The 19,985-nt window shown below is 46.0% G+C and overlaps 1 protein-coding gene across 1 annotated transcript in view; it reads right to left on the minus strand.

Moving 5' to 3' along the window:
* LOC140716267 (mitogen-activated protein kinase kinase kinase kinase 5-like) overlaps positions 1–19,985 on the minus strand; it is a 221,097-nt gene that overhangs the window by 51,090 nt on the left and 150,022 nt on the right. The window contains exons 25-30 of the mRNA XM_073028877.1: positions 16,999–17,057; positions 13,731–13,834; positions 10,579–10,756; positions 9,324–9,392; positions 5,660–5,752; positions 2,725–2,795 (exon numbers count right to left, since the gene is read on the minus strand). Coding sequence (XP_072884978.1) covers positions 2,725–2,795; positions 5,660–5,752; positions 9,324–9,392; positions 10,579–10,756; positions 13,731–13,834; positions 16,999–17,057 — 574 coding nt within the window. The remainder of the gene's footprint in view (positions 1–2,724; positions 2,796–5,659; positions 5,753–9,323; positions 9,393–10,578; positions 10,757–13,730; positions 13,835–16,998; positions 17,058–19,985) is intronic.

Below are 19,985 nucleotides of genomic sequence, written 5' to 3' on the forward strand. Positions count from 1 at the left end.
ATGTCCACCGCACTGACACATGTTAAATAAGGGACTTGAGCATCCGTGTTTTTTGGTATCCGCGGGGTGTCTTGGAACCAATCCCCCGCGGATAAGGAGGACCGACTGTAATTTGTTATTTCTACACTGTACTGTTGCCACACAACAACATTCAGGACTGTGCCAGTGATAACAAACTTGATTCCAAATCCTTTCTTGCACTATTTATCTATTTATTTTAACTCGTTGTTGCTGTCCGCGCTTTTTGGCGCATCGGGCGGCAACCTTGTTATTTCTTTAGCATCTACCTTTTCTTTGAAAAAAAGAGGTCAAATTGCTAGCTCAGCACTCAACCCAGCGTGGGTGGGAAGCGTTCAAGGAGCCGGCTGGATTCGAACCTGCGACCATTTGCCTCAAAATCCAGTGCAGATGCCACTACACCACCAGCCAGCATTGTAACTCAAAGTCACTTTTTATGCTTTGCACCGTATTGCTGGCACAAAACAAACTTCACGACGTACAGCAACAATAAACCTGATTCTGATTCATTTCTTTGATTATAACTACACCTAGTTAACACCACTTAAACGACGTTAGGATAGGTTCCGTACCATGCGAAAGTCTGAGGCACATATAGATAGCAAGAATGCCCAAGACTTTTGCACAGTAATGTGGGATGGAGAGCGAGCTTCTAAATCTGGCGGGAGCAAAGGATGTTGGGAATGGCGAGGGTGGAGCGCCGTAGGAGGGGTGTGGGACAGGTGGCAGAGGAGTGCCAAGGGCGGTTATTGGTACGGGTGCAGACACACCCAGCCCTGAGACACCAGGCAAGGACATTTGATCCCAAACAATCGGTTCATTGATCATTACAGAATGTCTCTCTGGTGCTTCCGGCTCCCTTCCCCTTTTCCCAACCATGATCCCCCTCTCCCTGCCCCCTTCCCACTCTCAGTCCACAATAGAGACCCAGATCAGAATCATATATATGTGTGTGTGTCTATCTATATAGATATATAGATACATGATATGTATATAGATAGATATAGATATATGTGCCTAGGACTTTAGCACGATACCGTACATGGATAGTAAAGGCTTAGACGATATGGGCCAAACGCAGAAAAATGGGATGAGCCTCAATGAATATCTTGGTAGGCATGGATGAGATTGGAAGGGCCATCTTCTGTGCTCTGTGACTCCATACTGAGTGGCATACTCTTGAATAGGGGGACACTGTGGCACAGCTGGTAGAGAGCCACTGCCCCACAGATCTGGAGACCCACGTCCGGTCGTGGCCTTGGGCCTTACCCATGTGGAGTCTGCACATTCATGAACTTTGAACTTTAAACCTTGAGGGCGCGTGAGCTCCCCCCAGGTGCTCCGGTTTCTACACACACCCCAGCGCTGTGCGGTGAGTAGGTTGACCGGGTGCTGTTAGCTTCCCAGCGCAAGCGTGAGGGGTAAAAACCCGTGGAGTTGATCGATGTGGGGAGAATAAAGCAGGTTTAGTACAGAATTGGTGTAAACAGGTGGTTGGTGGTAGGCATGGAGTTAGTAGAGGGGCCGAAAGGCCTGCTTCCATGTTGTATGTCGCTCTGTATTTCTGTGGTGCTGTATGTAATAAGGTTAAGTGTTAATACCCCCACCACCTCTCCTTCTGCGATACCCGTGTACCCGGGTTCGATTCCCGCCACTGCCTGTAAGGAGTTTGTCCGTTCTCCCCGTGACCAGGTGGGTTTCCTCCGGGTGCTCCGGTTTCCTCCCACAGTCCAAAGACGCACCGATGGTAGGTTATTGATCATTGTAAATTGTCCCCGTGATTAGGCTCGGGTTAAATCGGGGGTTGCTGGGCAGCACGGTTCGAAGGGCCCGAAGGACCTAGTCCATGCTGTATTTCAATAAAAATTACAGCAGCATTCGATCCTGACCTTTGGTCTGGAGTTTGCCTGGTGTGTTCTCCCCCTCACTGAGCTGGTTCCCCCAAATGCTCCAGTTTCTTCCCTCTTGCACTGGGAGGTTCGTTGGCTGCTTAAAGTGTCAGAAGAACTAAAGGCAAGTTGATGGGCGAGTGAGAGAGGACAGTTTTGTGGGGGGGGGGTACAGGGAGATAAAAAGGGAGAATGGGACCAAAAGGATTTCCCCACTGAGAGCTAGCATGGAACAACTGGGCCGAATGGTTTTCTTCTAGAGTCCTCGAGAACTACAGTGCAGAAATAGGCCCTTTGGCCCACCAAGTCCATGCCAGACTATTATTTTGTCCGGTCCCATCGACTTGCACCTGGACCATTGCCCCCCCACCCCCCATATGGCTCCCTTCCACATACCTATCTGTGGAATACTTTGCCCTGGGTGGCCGTGGAGGTCATTGGGTATATTTAGGGCAGAGGTAGATAGATTCTTGATTGGTCAGGGCATGAAGGGATATGGGGAGAAGGCAGGAGATTGGGGATGAGAGGGAAATGGATCAGACATGAAGAAATGGCAGAGCAGACTAGATGGGCCAAATGGCCTCATTCTGCTTCTATATGGTCTTATAGTACTGTCCAAATTTCTCTTAAATGCTGAAATCAAACAAGTATTCATCGCTGCCACTAGTATCTCATTCCACCCTCCGAGTGAAAAAGAGCCTCCACACCCATTTCCCCTTGATCAGAACTTCTGTCTAATGGGAAGGAACTGGGCCAACATCCCTCGTTCCCAATAACTAGATGTTGCAAAAGATTTGTTAAAAGAATATCCGCTCACCTCACAGGTCCTGAAACTCTTCCGCTGCATCCCGTGTTTCCAGAAGCCCAGGACGCTGTCGGAGAAGCAGACTGTACAAGGGGTGAGAAAGCGGACACAGTGTCAGTACCAACAGACCAGCCACTGCTCCGATTACCCATTACCCACGGCGGAACTTCCTGCTCCGCACCAGTCCTACCCTCCCATTTCCTGCCCTCGGTATGTATTCGACATACGTTTCATTAAATACATCCACGGAACTCACCACAACTATTACATTGTAGAGCATTACAAGGCGTGACTGGTTGGGCGTTACGGCAGGAAATATAGACCTCGTCAAAGCTATTAATACATTATTGGCAAAATAAACTTTCTCTTTTTGTCAATTAGAGTCACAGAAAAGTACAGCACATAAACAGGCCCATCTAGTCCATGCCAAAACCACTTACTCCCATCGACCTGCACTGGGACCATAGCCCTCCTATACATGTATCTATCCAAACTCCTCTTGAACATTGAAATCGAGCTCCCATACACCACTTGCGTTTGCAGCTCGTTCCACGCTCTCACGACCCTCTGAGTGAAGAAGTTTCCCCTCATGTTCCCCTTGAACTTTTCACCTTTCACCCTTAACCCTTGACTTTTAGTTGTAGTCCTGCCTAACTTCAGTGGAAAAAGCCAGATTGCATTTACCCTATCTATACCCCTCATAATTTTGTATACCTCTACCAAATCTCCTCTCGATCTACATTCCAAGCGATAAAGTCCTAACCTATTCAATCTTTCCACATAACTCAGATCCTTCAGACTCGGCTACACCCTTGTAAAGTTTCAAACTTATTTACATCTTTCCTGGCGGTAGGTGACCAGAACTGCGCACAATACTCCAAATTAGGCCCCACCAACATCTTATACAACTTCAACATAACATGCCATCTCCTGTACTCAATACTTTGATTTATGAAGGCCAATATGCCAAAAGCTTTTGTTTACAACCCTATCTTCCTGCGGCCACTTTCAATGAATTATGTAGCTGTATTCCCAGATCTATTTGTTCCACCACACTCCTAAGTGCCCTACCATTCATTGTGTAAGACCTATCCTGATTGGTCCTACCATTCACTGAGTAAGACCTATCCTGGTTGGTCCTACCATTCATTGTGTAAGACCTACCCTGATTGGTCCTACCATTCATTGAGTAAGACCTATCCTGGTTGGTCCTACCATTGAGTAAGACCTACCCTGGTTGGTCCTACCAAAGTGCAAAACCTCACACATACTATAATAATATTTGATGTCATTATTTTTCAGTATTTCCGTTATAAATCACTGTCCACATTTATATTATGAAAGGTGATATGAATGCCCATGATGAAGCTGATCGAGTCTGTGACCCTTTGCAGCTTTTTTCTGATTCTGTGCTTTGGAGCCTCCACACCAGACGGTGATGCAACCTCAGTCAGACTGCTCTCCAACGTACACCTGTAGAAATTTGCTGGATATGTGCTATAGTTCTTAGGTGACATAGTAAATCTCCTAATGAAGTCTGGCCACTTTTGTGCCTTCTTTTTAATTATATCAAAACAGTAGGTCCAGGACAGATCTTCAGAGATGTTGACGCTCAGGAACTTGAAGCTGCTCAGCTTTTTCCACTGCTGACCCCTCCACGAAGACTGGTGTGTTTCCTCACGACTTCCCCTTCCCTTACTGACGGTGGGTGCAAGATTATTGTTGGGACACCACTCAATCAATCTCGCTTCTGCACTGCTCCCCGAAACTACCTGAGATCCTGCCAACAACCGCTCAAACAGTATTTATAAATTCACCTACGACACATCGGTTGTCGGCAGATTCTCAGGTGGTGTTGAGGAGCAGTGTAGGAGTGAGATAGATCAGCCGGTTGGGTGGTGTCGCAATAACAACCTTGTACTCAACCTCAGTAAGTCCAAGGAACTGATGGTGGAGTTCAGGATGGGGAGGTCGGGAGAAGACACACCAGTCCTCATCGAGGGGTTGGCGGTGAAAAAGGGAGAGCAGCCTCAAGTTCTTCAGTGTCAACATCCCTGAAGATCTGTCCGGGGCCCAACATAATGTAGAGATGCAAGCGGCTCTACCTCATTAGTTTGAGGAGGTCTGGAATGTCACCAAAGAAGTATAGTACATTTCTAGAACATTTCTGCAAAGCTTTCTGACCCATTGCATCACCTTCTGGTATGGAGGCTCCAACGAACAGAAGCGGAGAAAGAAAAGCTGCAAAGGGCTGTGGACGCAGCCAGGGCCACCTTGGGCACAAACTTCCTACACCATCAAAGACATCTTCAAAAGGCAGTGCCTCAAGATAGTGGCATCCATCATCGACAACCCTCGCTATCCAGGACAGGTCCTCTTCTCTATCGTCAGGGAAGAGGTACAGGAGCCTGAAGACCCACACTCAACATTTTAGGAACAGTTTCTTCCCCTTGGTCAACCAGGTTTCTCACTGGTCCAGGAGTGACGTACAGGAGCCTGAAGACCCACACTCAACATTTTAGGAACAGTTTCTTCCCCTTGGTCAAGCAGGTTTCTCAGTGGTCCAGGAGTGACGTACAGGAGCCTGAAGACCCACACTCAACATTTTGGAACAGTTTCTTCCCCTTGGTCAACCAGGTTTCTCACTGGTCCAGGAACTCCTGAGCTCATTATTATCACTCCCTTTTGCACCACTTATTTATCTTTAAAATATATTCCTTATTGTACTGTAAGTTGAAGTATGTGTTGTCTTGTACTGTACTGCTGTTGCAAAACAACAAATTTCACAACAAAGATCAGCAACCCGAAACATTAATTCTGTGTTTCTCTCTCCTTGGTTGCTGCCCGGCCTGCTGAGTGCTTCCAACATTTTCTCCTTTTATTTCAGCATTCTGTAGTTTTATGTATCATAGCAACTGCTGAGTTTTAAATAATCTGTAATCCTTACCCACAGATTCCACTGGAATATCAAACATCACTTCTGGAAATAGGTCCTTACGCGTCAGAAGTTTTCCTTCAATATTTACAACTTTCATGTTTTCTGTAAAAAAAAGAGATCAAGCTTCGTAAATTAAGAAAATAATATTTTTCGTGGGCTGAGTTAGAGGTGGTGATGAATCAGCAGAGAGGAGGGAGGTTGACAATCTGAGCGGTGCCACAACAACAACCTCTCACTCAACATCAGCAAGCCCTAGGAGATGATTTACTTCTGGAGGAAGAAACCGGAAGCCTGTAAGCCATTCATCATTTGGGGATCAGAGGCGGAGAGGATCAGCAGTGTTAACTTCATCGGTCTTACTGGACATAAGTGAAATTACGAAGTAAGAGCAGCAGTCCCTCTACTTCCTTAGAAGTTTGCAAAGATTCGGCATAACATCTAAGACTTTGACAAACTTCTACAGATACATGGTGGAGAGTATACTGACTGGTAGCATCATATTCTGGCATGGAAACACCAATGCCCTTGTACAGAAAATTCTGCAGAAAGTAGTGGATTCATCACAAGTAAAATGCCCCCCACCAATAAGCACATCTACATGGAGTGCTGTGACAGGAAAGCAGCATCAGGGACCCCCCCCACTATCCAGGTCATGCTCTCTTCTCACCGCTGCCATCAGGAAGGAGGTACAGGAGCCTCAGGACTCACACCACCAGGTTCAGGAACAGTTAATACCCTCCAACTATCAGGCTCTTGAACCAAAGGGGATAACTTCACTCAACTTCACTTGCCCCATCATATTCCCACAACCTATGGTGTCACTTTTAAGGGCTCTTCATCTCATGTTCTTGATATTTATTTTTATTATTATTTCATTTTTCTTTTGTGTTTGCACAGTTTATTGTCTTTTGCACGCTGGTTGCTTGTCCGCCCTGTTGGGTGTGGTCTTTCATTCATTCTATTATGGGTTATTGGATTTATTGAGTATGCCCGCAAGAAAATGAATCTCAGGGTTGTATGTGGTGACACATAAATTGATAATAAATGTACTTTGAATTTTGAAAAATGCTCTCGGTGTGTGGCTCCTGCCAGTAACTCAAAGGGGGAGAGGTAGGGAGGGAGGGGACAAAAGGGGAGAAGTCTTCTGCCTGTTCTATTGACCTCACCTTGGTGGTCACCCCATACCAATGTTCTAAGTTCACCTGGGAGGGCTGGATAACGAGAAACAACTTCTGGGGTTACCTTTCAAAGACCCATATACTCCCTCTTTTTGGGATGTAAGGATGAATGGTAGAAATTTAAAATCTGTGGTGCCTTTTACCAGAATGGTCATGAGTACTAATTAAGTGAAACGTGAGGTGTAAGGACAATCAAACAATGTCTTCATTAAATATATCCAGCTACACTTGGCTGGCAGTATCGGGGTGGAGATACGTCCCTACCCAAGGAGGTGTAAGGTGCTCCTTCCCTCCGCTAGCCTGCAGGTCACCCTTGGACAAGGTGTAACACCTGCTTAGCCCCCGATCAGGGTCACGTGAAGCCATGGGAGCAGGTGGTGGATGGTCGTATGAGCAGCCGGTGCAGATCACAAGTCCTGGTTATGTGACCACTGACGCCAGGCAGACCGTCTCTGAAGAGTATTGATAATGGCTGGGGGTCACCCGTCTGGTAAAGACACTGCCCAGAAGAAGGCAATGGCATACCACAAAGTACACTGCAGAGGCTGTGGTCAAATCAACACGTACAAACAAGCTGGATGAATTCAGCAGGTCGGGCAGCACCCGTTGAAATGAGCAGTCAACGTCTCGGGCCGAGAAGGGCCCTGCCGAAGGGTCTCGGCCTGAAACGTTGACTGCTCATTTCAACAGATGCTGCCCGACCTGCTGAGTTCATCCAGCGTGTTTGTAATGGCATACCACTTCTGTAGAAAAATTTGCCAAGAACAATCATGAAGAGAGCATGATCGCCCACATCATACATCACAGCACAACACGAATGAACGAACACTTTTTTGGATATTTCACAGGTTGAAGTCATTTCTTGGGAGAGCCTTCCCATAGAAAGACTTCAGGAGCCTTCCCTTGAGGAGGACAATCCCTCAGGTGGAAAGTCTCCATTTGGGGCCTACAGGGAATCCTTCTCGGAGGTGCTGCGGCAAGATTCCCTCTCAGGGGTGAAGGGACACTCCCTCAGAGGGGCATAGCTTCTCACGGAGAAGCTTGTGGGGACCCTCTCTCAGAAGAATGTAGGGTTACTCTCCCAAGAAGGCTGAGTCTTCTTCAGGACATTGTGGGTGCTTGTGAATGAAACATGAAAGGTTGGTTTAAAGGTGAATTAAGGCAAATGGAAAGTTGGCCTTCATTGCTGGAGGGATTGAGCTTAAGAACAGGCTTCTGTATAGAGTACAAGTGAGGACACACGAGATGCTCAGATACATCTGAAGATGCATTGGGACACATCATCAGTCAAGTAACCTTCTGTCATTGGGTGTTTTAACATCTGACACTCCTGCCCAGATGCCCCAGCCAGGGGTGATCAGGCCCTGGCTTGTGTCCCAGCAGCATTAGGATGGAGATGAGGGTGTGGGTTTAGGATGGAGACGAGGGGAATGGGTTCAGGATGGAGATGAGGGAGTGGGTTCAGGATGGAGACGAGGGGAATGGGTTCAGGATGGAGATGAGGGTGTGGGTTTAGGATGGAGACGAGGGGAATGGGTTTAGGATGGAGATGAGGGGAATGGGTTTAGGATGGAGATGAGGGAGTGGGTTTAGGATGGAGATGAGGGAGTGGGTTTAGGATGGAGATGAGGGAGTGGGTTTAGGATGGAGATGAGGGAGTGGGTTTAGGATGGAGATGAGGGAGTGGGTTTAGGATGATGAGGGAGTGGGTTCAGGATGAAGATGAGGGAGTGGGTTTAGGATGGAGATGAGGGGAATGGGTTCAGGATGGAGATGAGGGAGTGGGTTTAGGATGGAGATGAGGGGAATGGGTTCAGGATGGAGATGAGGGAAATGGGTTCAGGATGGAGATGAGGGGAATGGGTTCAGGATGGAGATGAGGGGAATGGGTTTAGGATGGAGATGAGGGGAATGGGTTTAGGATGGAGATGAGGGGAATGGGTTTAGGATATAGATGAGGGGAAATGGGTTTAGGATGGAGTTAGGGGAAAGTACCTTTCCCAGAGAGTAGTGAATCTGTGGAATTCTCCACCCAGGGAATCAGTAGAGGCTACCTCAATAAAAGCATTTAAGAGATAGTCAGACTTTTGTATGGGAGGGGAATTCAGGGTTATGGGGAAAAGACAGACAGGTGAAACTGAGTCTATGGCCAGACCAGCCCCGATCTTATTGAATGGCGGAGCAGGCTCGCCAGGATAGGTGGCCGACTCCTCTTCCTATTCCTTGTGTCCTTATTGGTTAGCTTGAGTACTAAAATGGAGGAGTGATGGCTCACAATGTGAGTTGCCCTGACTGGATTTAAAAGCCCATCACTCTCAGTCGTGGCCAGCCAACCGCAGTAAGACATGTACGTTTACGCCCACTCGAGATTCCCGTGTTCAAGGAGAGAGCCTGCTCCCGTGTTAACGTGGTGAACTCTGACCTCCTGGTGGAATACCTGTCACCGTGGCGACCGGGTCACCGAGCTGACCGAAGCTGAAGTATTGCATACTTACGGCCAATGCACACCAGCACCATCTCATTGTCCAGTTGGCTCACGTGGATAAATTCCTCCTGTTGACCTGCTATGGAAAGAAGCTTGCCGTTACTTTGGCCGAGCTGATGCCCGTAGGAACGTTCTAGAGGCGAGATGGTCAGCTTGGTGAATCCAGCCCCACTGTCTGTTTTGGTTGCTAAGCCGCAAGGGTATCCGGGGTCAGGGGCAACACGAGGAGCAGAGGGAAGTCTAGGATGGATGTGACTCTGCTCTGGAGGAACCTGGAGGGTGTCTGCCCACCTGCCTTTAGGATCCCTCCACATCGATGCACAGCTCCCTGTATGCCTCTACAAACATGGTGGTGGTGGGGGGGGGGGGGGGAATGTGGTGGAGACCAAAGTAAAGCTATCAGTTCACTCTCACAACAATCTGCTGAAGGAAGTCAGTGGTGTGGGGAAGAACACCACAAAGCCGTGACTTCCGTCATCTAAATCACTGACATTTAATGAAGAAACAATCAGTCCCAACACCAACCCCTGTGGAACACCTCTAGTCACTGGCAGACACCCGCAAAATGCCCCCTACTCTTCGCCTCCTGCTTATCAGCTGATCTTCTGTCCATGCCACACACACAAAATGCTGGAGGAACTCAGCAGGCCAGGCAGCAGCTAGGGAAAAGAGTGAACAATCGATGCTTCGGGCTGAGACCCTTCATCGGGACTGGAAAGATAGAGGGGAAGTCAGGGTAAGGAGGAGGGAGGAGGGGAGGGAGAAGTACAAGGTAGGAGGTGATAGGTGGAACTTGGAGGGGGGTAGGGCAAAGGAAAGAGCTGGGAAGCTGACTGGTGAAAGAGGTTTAGGGATGGAGAAGGTGGAATCTGAGAGGAGAAGATAGAAGATCATGGAAGATAAGCAGGTAAGCGGGAGGAGCAACAGAGGGAGGTGATGGACAGGTAAGGAGATAAGGTGAGAGAGGGAAACAGGAATGAGGAATGGTGAAGGAGGGGAGAGGCAATTACTACAAGTTTGAGAAATCGATGTTCATGCCATCAGGTTGGAGGCTACCCAGATGGAGTACGAGGTGTTGCTCCTCCATCCTGAGTGAGGTTTCATCGCGGCAGTAGAGGAGGCCATGGACTGACATGTTGGAATGGGAATGGGAAGCAGTCTAGAAAAAGCTTTCCTAAGTGACCGGCTAGTCCTTCCTCAATTACAGTGTTCAGATTCTAGCGATAACATAGTTTCCCTGCTGACATCCCAAGGTGTTAACTCACCTGTCCCCAGGTCTGTAAACCAGGAGGAGGAGGAATTGAGGTTAATGGTCAGGAACTGTACAACCTTGTCCAAGGAACACCTCATGCTGATTCCAATGCATACAATCGGGTATTCTTGCTCAGGCACCACCAACGCTTCCAAAATCCGCAGGGGATTCGGCAGTGGAAAGTCAAAGTGCTGCAATATAGAAGCAGAAGTAAGTATCTTAGTGTATTCCCCTCGTCAGTCTCAATGACAGTGTCTGAGTGTATTCCCCTCGTCAGTCTCAACAACAGTGTCTGAGTATATTCCCCTCGTCAGTCTGAACGTCATTGTCTGAGTGTATTCCCCCCGTCAGTCTGAACGTCAGTGTCTGAGTGTATTCCCCTCGTCAGTCTGAACGTCAGTGTCTGAGTGTATTCCCCTCGTCAGTCTGAACGTCAGTGTCTGAGTGTATTCTCTTTGTCTGACTATAGAAGCCACGTCTCTATATTCTGTCTGTATTGTATTTTGGGTCGTACGTTTTTATTATGGGTTATGACAATTTGTGTCACGTGGGTTTGGGTGTAGTATTCGCAAATGAGTATAATTACATATTAACACTTTGTACTCATTTTAGTTAGAGAGAGACTTGGTAGGGGCATGGATTTTTTTTTGTTCTAATTTCACTTGTCTCACTTATTTCAGAATCAGAAACAGGTTAAGCATCACCGGCATATGTCATGAAGTTTGTTAACTTAGTGGCAGCAGTGGCAATGACCTGAGTGATGGGGGACCCTAATGATGGACACTGCCTTGTGAGGCATCGCTCCTTGAAGACGTCCGGGATACCATGGAGGCTAGTGTCCATGACGGAGCGGGCTGAACTTACAACTCTCTGCAGCTCATTTCGATCTTGTACAGTCGCGCCTACCCCAACCTCCACCCCTGCACCAGACGGCAAGGCAGCCAGTTAGAATGCTCTCCACGGTACAGCTGTAGAAATTGGGTTTCAGCCCAACTTTAAATGCATGGATGGAAATTACAATGGACATTTACAAAATGGAGAAGGTAACAGCATCTATTAATCATAAGTTGGAATAATTTGATTCATACTGGGGAAAAATGGTTTAATTACATAACACCTCATAGGCCTAATTTTATTCTCGCAAGTTGATGAGTATGTTGTAAAAAAAGGATCACTCCCTACTTTGCACATAGATTTCTTATTTCGCTTGTTCTTTCTCTCCTCTACTCTCTTTAAGTGTATACCTCAGATAATTATTATGTGGAGATTATGGTATATATAATTATCTGGATAGACAGGGTCTGATTAGGAACAGTCAGCGTGGATTTGTGCATGGAAGGTCATATTTGACAAATCTTATTGAATTTTTTGAAGAGGTTACGAGAAAAGTTAACGAGGATAAAGCAGTGGATGTTGTCTATATGGACTTCAGTAAGGCCTTTGACAAGGTTACGCACGGAAGGTTCAATCGTTAGGTATTAATATTGAAGTAGTAAAATGGATTCAACAATGGCTGGATGGGAGATGCCAGAGAGTAGCGGTGGATAACTGTTTGTCAGGTTGGAGGCCGGTGACTAGTGGTGTGCCTCAGGGATCTGTACTGGGTCCAATGTTGTTTGTCATATACATTAATGATCTGGATGATGGGGTGGTTAATTGGATTAGTAAGTATGCTGATGATACTAAGGTAGGTGGGGTTGTGGATAATGAAGTAAGTTTTCAAAGCTTGCAGAGAGATTTAGGCCAGTTAGAAGAGTGGGCTGAAAGGTGGCAGATGGAGTTTAATGCTGATAAGTGTGAGGTGCTACATTTTAGTAGGAATAATCCAAATAGGACAAACATAGTAAATGGTAGGGCATTGAAGAATGCAGTAGAACAGAGTGATCTAGGAATAATGATGTATAGTTCCCTGAAGGTGGAATCTCATGTGGATAGAGTGGTGAAGAAAGCTTTTGGTATGCTGGCCTTTATAAATCAGAGCATTGAGTACAGAAGTTGGGATGTAATGTTAAAATTGTACAAGGCATTGGTAAGGCCGAATTTGGAGTATTGTGTACAGTTCTGGTCACCGAATTATAGGAAAGATATCAACAAAATAGAGAGAGTACAGAGAAGATCTACTAGAATGTTACCTGGGTTTCAGCACCTAAGTTACAGGGAAAGGTTGAACAAGTTAGGTCTTTATTCTTTGGAGTGTAGAAGGTTGAGCGGGGACTTGATAGAGGTATTTAAAATTATGAGGGGGATAGATCGAGTTGACATGGATAGGCTTTTTCCATTGAGAGTCGGGGAGATTCAAACAAGAGGACATGATTTGAGAGTTAGGGGGCAAAAGTTTAAGGGTAACACAGCAGTGAATTTCTTTACTCAGAGAGTGGTAGCTGTGTGGAATGAGCTTCCAGTAGAAGTGGTAAAGGCAGGTTCGGTATTGTCATTTAAAGTAAAATCGGATAGGTATATGGACAGGAAAGGAATGGAGGGTTATGGGCTGAGTGTGGGTTGGTGGGACTAGGTCAGAGTAAGCGTCAGTACGGACTAGAAGGGCCGAGATGGCCTGTTTCCGTGCTGTAATTGTTATATGGTTATTTGTGACGAATATGACTCTATGTACAGTATCTGAAATACATCTTATGGAAATATTTGTTTGATGATAAACTTCAATAAAAAATAAATTACGAAAAAAAAGAAATTGGGTTTCATGGTTGGCACCGAACCACAATTAATTCTGGTATGTTTGACATACTGCCAATAAAGTTAATCTAATTGTGATTCTGGGGCCCTCAGGGTAGGGTTCAGTGGAGAGCATCCTGGCTGGCTGTTTGACCACCCGGTGCGGAGCCCCCATTGTGGAGGGCTGAAAGAGGCTGCAGAGGGTTGTACACTCAGCTGGCTTAACGCACGGAGTTTGTACGTTCCCCCCCTCCCCACCCCGTGACCACGTGGGTTTCCTCCGGGTGCTCCGGATTCCTCCCACAGTCCAAAGCCGTGCCGGTTGGTGATTAGTTTAGGATAAGAGTCAGGGGATTGCTGGGCAGCGTGGATCGTAGAGCCGGAGGGGGCAATGGGAACAAGGCTATCGGGGGGGGGGGGGGGTCCTTAATGATGGACTCCAGCTCGCCAGCTGACGGACCGCGATGAGCGGGCAGCGAGGGTGGGAACACTTACCTTGATGAGCATGAACTTCTGCATGGGCTCGTACCACTGCAGGAGGACGATGCTGGACTCCAGGGCCCCACACAGGTAGCAGCAGCCAGTGGGAGAGTTTCGTACTGCGGAAACAGAAAACGGGTTTAGGACCAGACCGGTGTCACACCGAGGGTCATGGGGTTGCGGGGTGGGGGAAAACAGAAGTGTGAAATGAGATGCGCGGGTATATCAGTGTCACAGTGAGAGGTGAGGTGTGTGGGAATATAACATAGTTATAATAGATGTGGAGTGTATCAGTGTTACTGCATGGAACGTGACTCGGATCAAGTCGCAGTGAGGAATGTGAGGTACAGTGTTGTTACAACAATGGGCTTGTGCTGTATCAGTACAAAATGAGTATCCCTTATCCAAAATCCAAAATATTCCGAAATCCAAAATGATTTCGAGCGCTGACATGACGTCACAATTGGAAAATTCCACAAGGCGCTGGGAAGGTTCCCAGGTGAGGCGCAGGTCTCTCTGCACATCTCAGACAGTTCTGAGAAATCATTTCATTTCGTAGCTTGTGACACCAGACAGTCAGCCATTCTTGTCTGGCGGGCGGTGTCAGGATTGGTCTCCTTTCGGATTAACCGGGTCACGGTATGAGCGTTCCTGACTCGACCCTTGTTTCTTTTTTTAACAAGGCTGAGAGGTTAAGTCAAACCCGGCACGGATGGAAAGTGTGCCCGGGGGGGGAGCTGACTGGGTTCAAACCGGGTTCCGGAGTCTGGTGCTAATGCCACTGTGCCACTGGCCTAGTTCTGAGAAGCGGCCTCTCATACGTAATGGAGCAGAAGTTGATGGAAAACAGAAAAAGTGAAAAACGAAGATTGAAAGAGTGGATTCGTCAGCATCAGAGTGAAGGTGTGATGCTTAACGGTGGCTGATCACGAAACAAAGAAAGATCAATCACGACAAGACTGAAAACTGAAGGTAGTTGTGAACGTTCAGCTGGCTGGTTGCGGAAATTTTTGAGAACTTAATTTTCTGATTATTTGTGGTGATAAAGCACCTGCTGATCACGAAGCAGCAGGGAAATTCACTGATGAGCTCACCAAGATCACCGCTGATGAAAATCTAACAGGCTGAGTGGCTGCATCAGTACATATGTGCGTTGAACAAGTGTTGAACAGGTCTGTACTGGTAGCACACCAATTCCAAGTCAGGAATGTTGGCGATCCCAAACTATCTCATTCTACATTCCAAAATCTGGAATCCAAAACACCTTTGGCCGCAAGCATTTTGGATAAGGGATACACAACCAATTGCTGTGAGAGTGTGGAGTAGAATGATGTCAATAGTGTGAACTTACATACAATGGGGTATACGGTGTCTTTGTTATAGTGATAGGCAGGCGTGGGGTGTGGAGGGAACCAGTGAGGGATGTTGTACTCATGTCTGTTGGCTATACATTCTTTCAGTAATAGGTGTGGAGTATGTCAGTGTTGCCATGAAAGGTACAGAGTAAATTAATATCAGTGTGAGTGGTATGGGGTATATCAATTGGGTATCAGTGTGAGTGGAATGACATACGATTCCTTATGGTTGTCATTGTCGGGGATGGTAATAAGGACGAGCTCCCACTACTTATTAAATGCTCCCGCTGGCGTGAATGTCAAATAGCCTCCGGCCACCGAGTCCAGCTCCTGGCCTTCATGAGTGGCTTAGCGGAGGAGGGGAAGGAGCAGGAGCGAAGGTGGGTTATTGGTCTCTTAAAACCCGGTCGCCCTAGGCTGATGGGGCTCATCAGCTGTGGTGGGCAGCTCAGGATGGGCTGATGGGCTAGCAGAAGGAAAACTCCGATCTCAAACCTCTGCTGCCTTGCAGCTATACCCACTCGTGGGGGAGGCTTCGGGAGTGACACCCAAGGAAAAGTCCGGAGTTGGAGCCCCTATATGAAATATGTGAAATATGAGGAGGATGTTAGGAGAATGCAGGGTGACTTGGACAGGTTGGGTGAGTGGGCAGATGCAGTTTAATGTGGATAAATGTGAGGTTATCCACTTTGGTGGCAAGAACAGGAAGGCAGATTACTATCTGAATGGTGTCAAGTTAGGAAAAGGGGAAGTATAATGAGATCTAGGTGTCCTTGTTCATCAGTCAATGAAAGTAAGCATGCAGGTACAGCAGGCAGTGAAGAAAGCTAATGGCATGTTGGCCTTCATTACAAGGGGAGTTGAGTATAGGAGCAAAGAGGTCCTTCTGCAGTTGTACAGGGCCCTGGTGAGACCACACCTGGAGTATTGTGTGCAGTTTTGGTCTCCAAATTTGAGGAAGGACATTCTTGCTATTGAGGGAGTGCAGTGTAGGTTCACGAGGTTGATTCCCGGTATGGCGGGACTGTCATATGTTGAAAGATTGGAGCGACTGGGCTTGTATACACTGGAATTTAGAAGGATGAGAGGGGATCTGATTGAAACATATAAGATTATTAAAGGATCGGACACACTAGAGGCAGGAAACATGTTCCCGATGTTGGGGGAGTCCAGAACCAGAGGCCACAGTTTAAGAATAAGGGGTAGGCCATTTAGAACGGAGTTGAGGAAAAACTTTTTCACCCAGAGAGTTGTGGATCTGTGGAATGCTCTGCCTCAAAAGGCAGTGGAGGCCAATTCCCTGGATGCATTCAAGAAAGACTTAGATAGAGCTCTTAAAGATAGCGGAGTCAAGGGATATGGGGAGAAGGCAGGAACGGGGTACTGATTGTGGATGATCAGCCATGATCACAGTGCTGGCTCGAAGGGCTGAATGGCCTACTCCTGTACCCATTGCCTATATATTGAGTTCAATGCTGACTGGCAACTCCTGGGGCTGAACTGTGTGGGACTCTGCCGTTCCTTTGGGTTCACCAGCTGTGTGGAGAGGGGGAGACGGCTACGGGGGGAACACATTGCTCTCCATATTGTACTGGCTCGCTTTATCGTGTAGAAAGCTGGGAAGCAACATCCATGGTTGACCCCAACTAACAAGAGGCCTCAGGTAGGGCAGATATCAACAGTATTACAGAAAGTGGTGTGGGGTATACCAATGTTAAAGTGAGAGGGTTGCAGGCTTTAAATCGATTACAATAATAGGGATGGGATTTGGGATTTGAGATATATTAGTGTTACAGTCATTGGAATGGGATGTTTCATGGGATTGTGAGTTATATTGGGGAGGGTTATAATGAGAAGGGAGGGTAGAACGTTGGTGCAGAGTGGGACTAGGCGAGAGGGAGTTTGCAGAGGCATTTCGACCAACTTACCGACAGAACACTTCCTACAGCCTTTGGTGTCTGGGATTTTACTGGATGTTAAATTCTTCCTGCAGGGAACAGACAAACACGTGTAAGCACAACACCGCTAACCCAGTCCTTTCCGTAGCCCACAGTCACGTAAGGTCCAGGATGTCCAGGGAGGGGAAGCGCCTCTGGTGAAGGGGCTCGTTGTGTCCGCTCCTGGGTGACTCACTCAGTTTTGGTCCCCACCGGACACTCAGCCCTCACCCGTGGCCCCAGGTAGTTGTTTGCACGCGACAGGCGAGAGTAGCCGGCGGCCTCATACCCCGGTGAGATAGGGGCGCGGGTGTCCCAGTACGTGAAGTTGGGTCTGGCGGACTGGGCGGATGAGTTCTACTGTGAGATCCAACAGCCAGGAAGGCAGTACTGCATGCTCCGCGGAGAGCGGAGGGCACAGAACCCACTGTAACCAAGCAAGACCCAGCTTTGTGATGCTTGTTCCTACCACTGGACCTGGACTTCAGAGGTCGGGAGAATGGAACCGCCCCAGTCTTTCCCACTTTAAAAAAAACTCTCCTGCACAGGTTCCTATCACCATCATTGTACACAATGGGGGACGTCACGTGATGACGTAGGATCGAGACGTGGAAATCCAGCTCTCCCGTAAAAAAACAGTAAAATAATGTTTAAGTGAAGAAAAGTTAGTAAATACTTTTAAAAAATTATTTATAAGCTACTCAGGATTGTCTTAAGATATGTCTCCTAAACAGAAGCAGAAGAAAACTACTACTTTGAAGACAACACAAGTTGGAAAAGGATCAAGGCCGGCCGCCATGAAAGAGCCTCGGGCTCAAGTGCATTTTACTTTATCTTGATATCTTAAGCATTTTATCAAGATTTATCCCACATTTTACTCAAGTGCGATACAGAACAGGAAACTGCGGCAACATCAACCGTTTCCAAAAAAAAAAGAGCAACAGGAATTGCGCATGCGTGAAGGAAGGGGCATGCGCAAACACGAGCAACCCAAACTACAAATCCCAGCCATGATCGGAACTGAAAGTGAAAGTGAATATGAGGTGGAATCAGATTCTCTGGATAAATCAGACGAAGATGAAGAGACAAACAAAGAAGAGCAACAGGAAGAGGTTGGAGGTGATATTGGAGACATAAAAAAATCTTTGGTGCAAATAATGCATGAATTAAAAGCATTAAAAGTAATAAAAAAGATATTAAAATATAAAGATTATGTTTGATAAAATGATGAAAAGATAGGACAAAATTGACAAGAAAATTAAAAACTTGGAAGAAACAATGGGAGACACCATTGACAGAGTGAATAAAATGGAAGATAATATTTCTGCCTGGACATCAGAAAGAAAACGGTTGTTGGAAAAAGTGGATGTACTTGAAAATTTTAACAGACGAAATAATATTAAGATTGTTGGACTTAAAGAAGGTATAGAGGGAGAGGATCCAATAAATTTTTTTCAAAAATGGATTCCGGAAATTTTGGAAATGGAAGAAGGAACCCAGTTAATTGAAATTGAAAGGGCTCACAGAGCCTTAAGATCAAGACCTCAAGTTGATCAAAACCCACGATCAATCTTAATAAAATGCTTAAGATATCAAGATAAAGAAAAGATCCTGAAGGCGGCTGCCCAACGTGCCAGAAAGAGAAACGGGCCATTGATGATAGAAGGGAAAACAGTTCATTTCTATCCTGATATAAGTTATGACCTTTTGAAGAGAAAGAAGGAATTTAACCCAGCAAAAAAAGTTTTATGGGAAAAGGGTTATAAATTTATATTGCGCCACCCGGCAACCCTGATAATTTTTTTGGATGACGGAAAAAGATCTTTTACTGATTATCGGGATGCGGAAGAATTTGTACAAGAACTCCCAAATATTCGCTAACCACAGCCAAAGATTTAAAAGTGAAACGGATTAAAGATGAAGACAGGGACAGTGAATGGAGTTGATGGATGTTTAAGGACAGAAGAATATTTAAATATATTCTTAATTATATGATACAGGGGGAGAAAGGTAAAAATTTGAGAAATATTAATCGAGAGTAGTGATATTATTTTTTCTTCTCTTATATATACTTTTTTATGTTACAGGGGAGCTGGGGGAACTTCGGATCGATTGCTACGGGATTCACGTGTGTAATCATGGCGATTGCCATGACCCGCACAACGGAGGGGGGTAATGTTGTGTTTTTTCTTTATTCACAACATTAATAGGGGGGTATTTTGTTATTTTTTTTCTTTATAATCTATTTTTCTTTAATCTTTCTTTCTTTGCCTGGACAATCGGGGGGAGACACATAGCAACACGAAGAATTTTAAAAAGATTCCCCAAGGTACTACGAAAGTTGAAAAGTTAGGTATTACTATAGACTGGAGTAACCCTGTTAAAAATAATGACTAATTTACTGAATTTTTAAAGTTTTAATGTTAATGGGCTTAATGGACCGGTGAAAAGAAAAAGAATTTTAACATACATTAAGAAAATGAAAATAGATATAGCTTTTAGCTGCCTTCCATTTGAAAAAATTACTTATAATTTAAGAGATAAATACGAACTATTTCTGAAAATTTGGCGCCCTTATTTACAAAAGATAGGATTAAATATATAGGTGCTCTGAAGATAAAATTATTGGTTATTTGGGGAAAGAAATAAATATATATACTAAAGCTATTATGAACGCCGTAGAGCATGTGGGGATCTTCCGATATCCAGGCATTCTTTCTTTCTTTCTTTTTTTTTCTCTTTTTTTTCCCTTTCTACAGGGATATGTTAGGGGGAGGGGTTAAGGGGAGGGGGGAAGGATTGATAATTTTTTTTCCTTCTGTAACCATTTGAAAATTCAATAAAAAAAATTTTTATATATCATTGTACACAATGACCGACCACCACTCACGTAAAGTCCACACTGGATATGGGCAGAGAATTTCGTGAACCAGGTAGGTTTTTATAACAAGCCACACACACAAAATGCTGGAGGGACT

Source organism: Hemitrygon akajei, chromosome 25 (assembly GCF_048418815.1).
Source record: "Hemitrygon akajei chromosome 25, sHemAka1.3, whole genome shotgun sequence".
NCBI lineage: Eukaryota > Metazoa > Chordata > Chondrichthyes > Myliobatiformes > Dasyatidae > Hemitrygon > Hemitrygon akajei.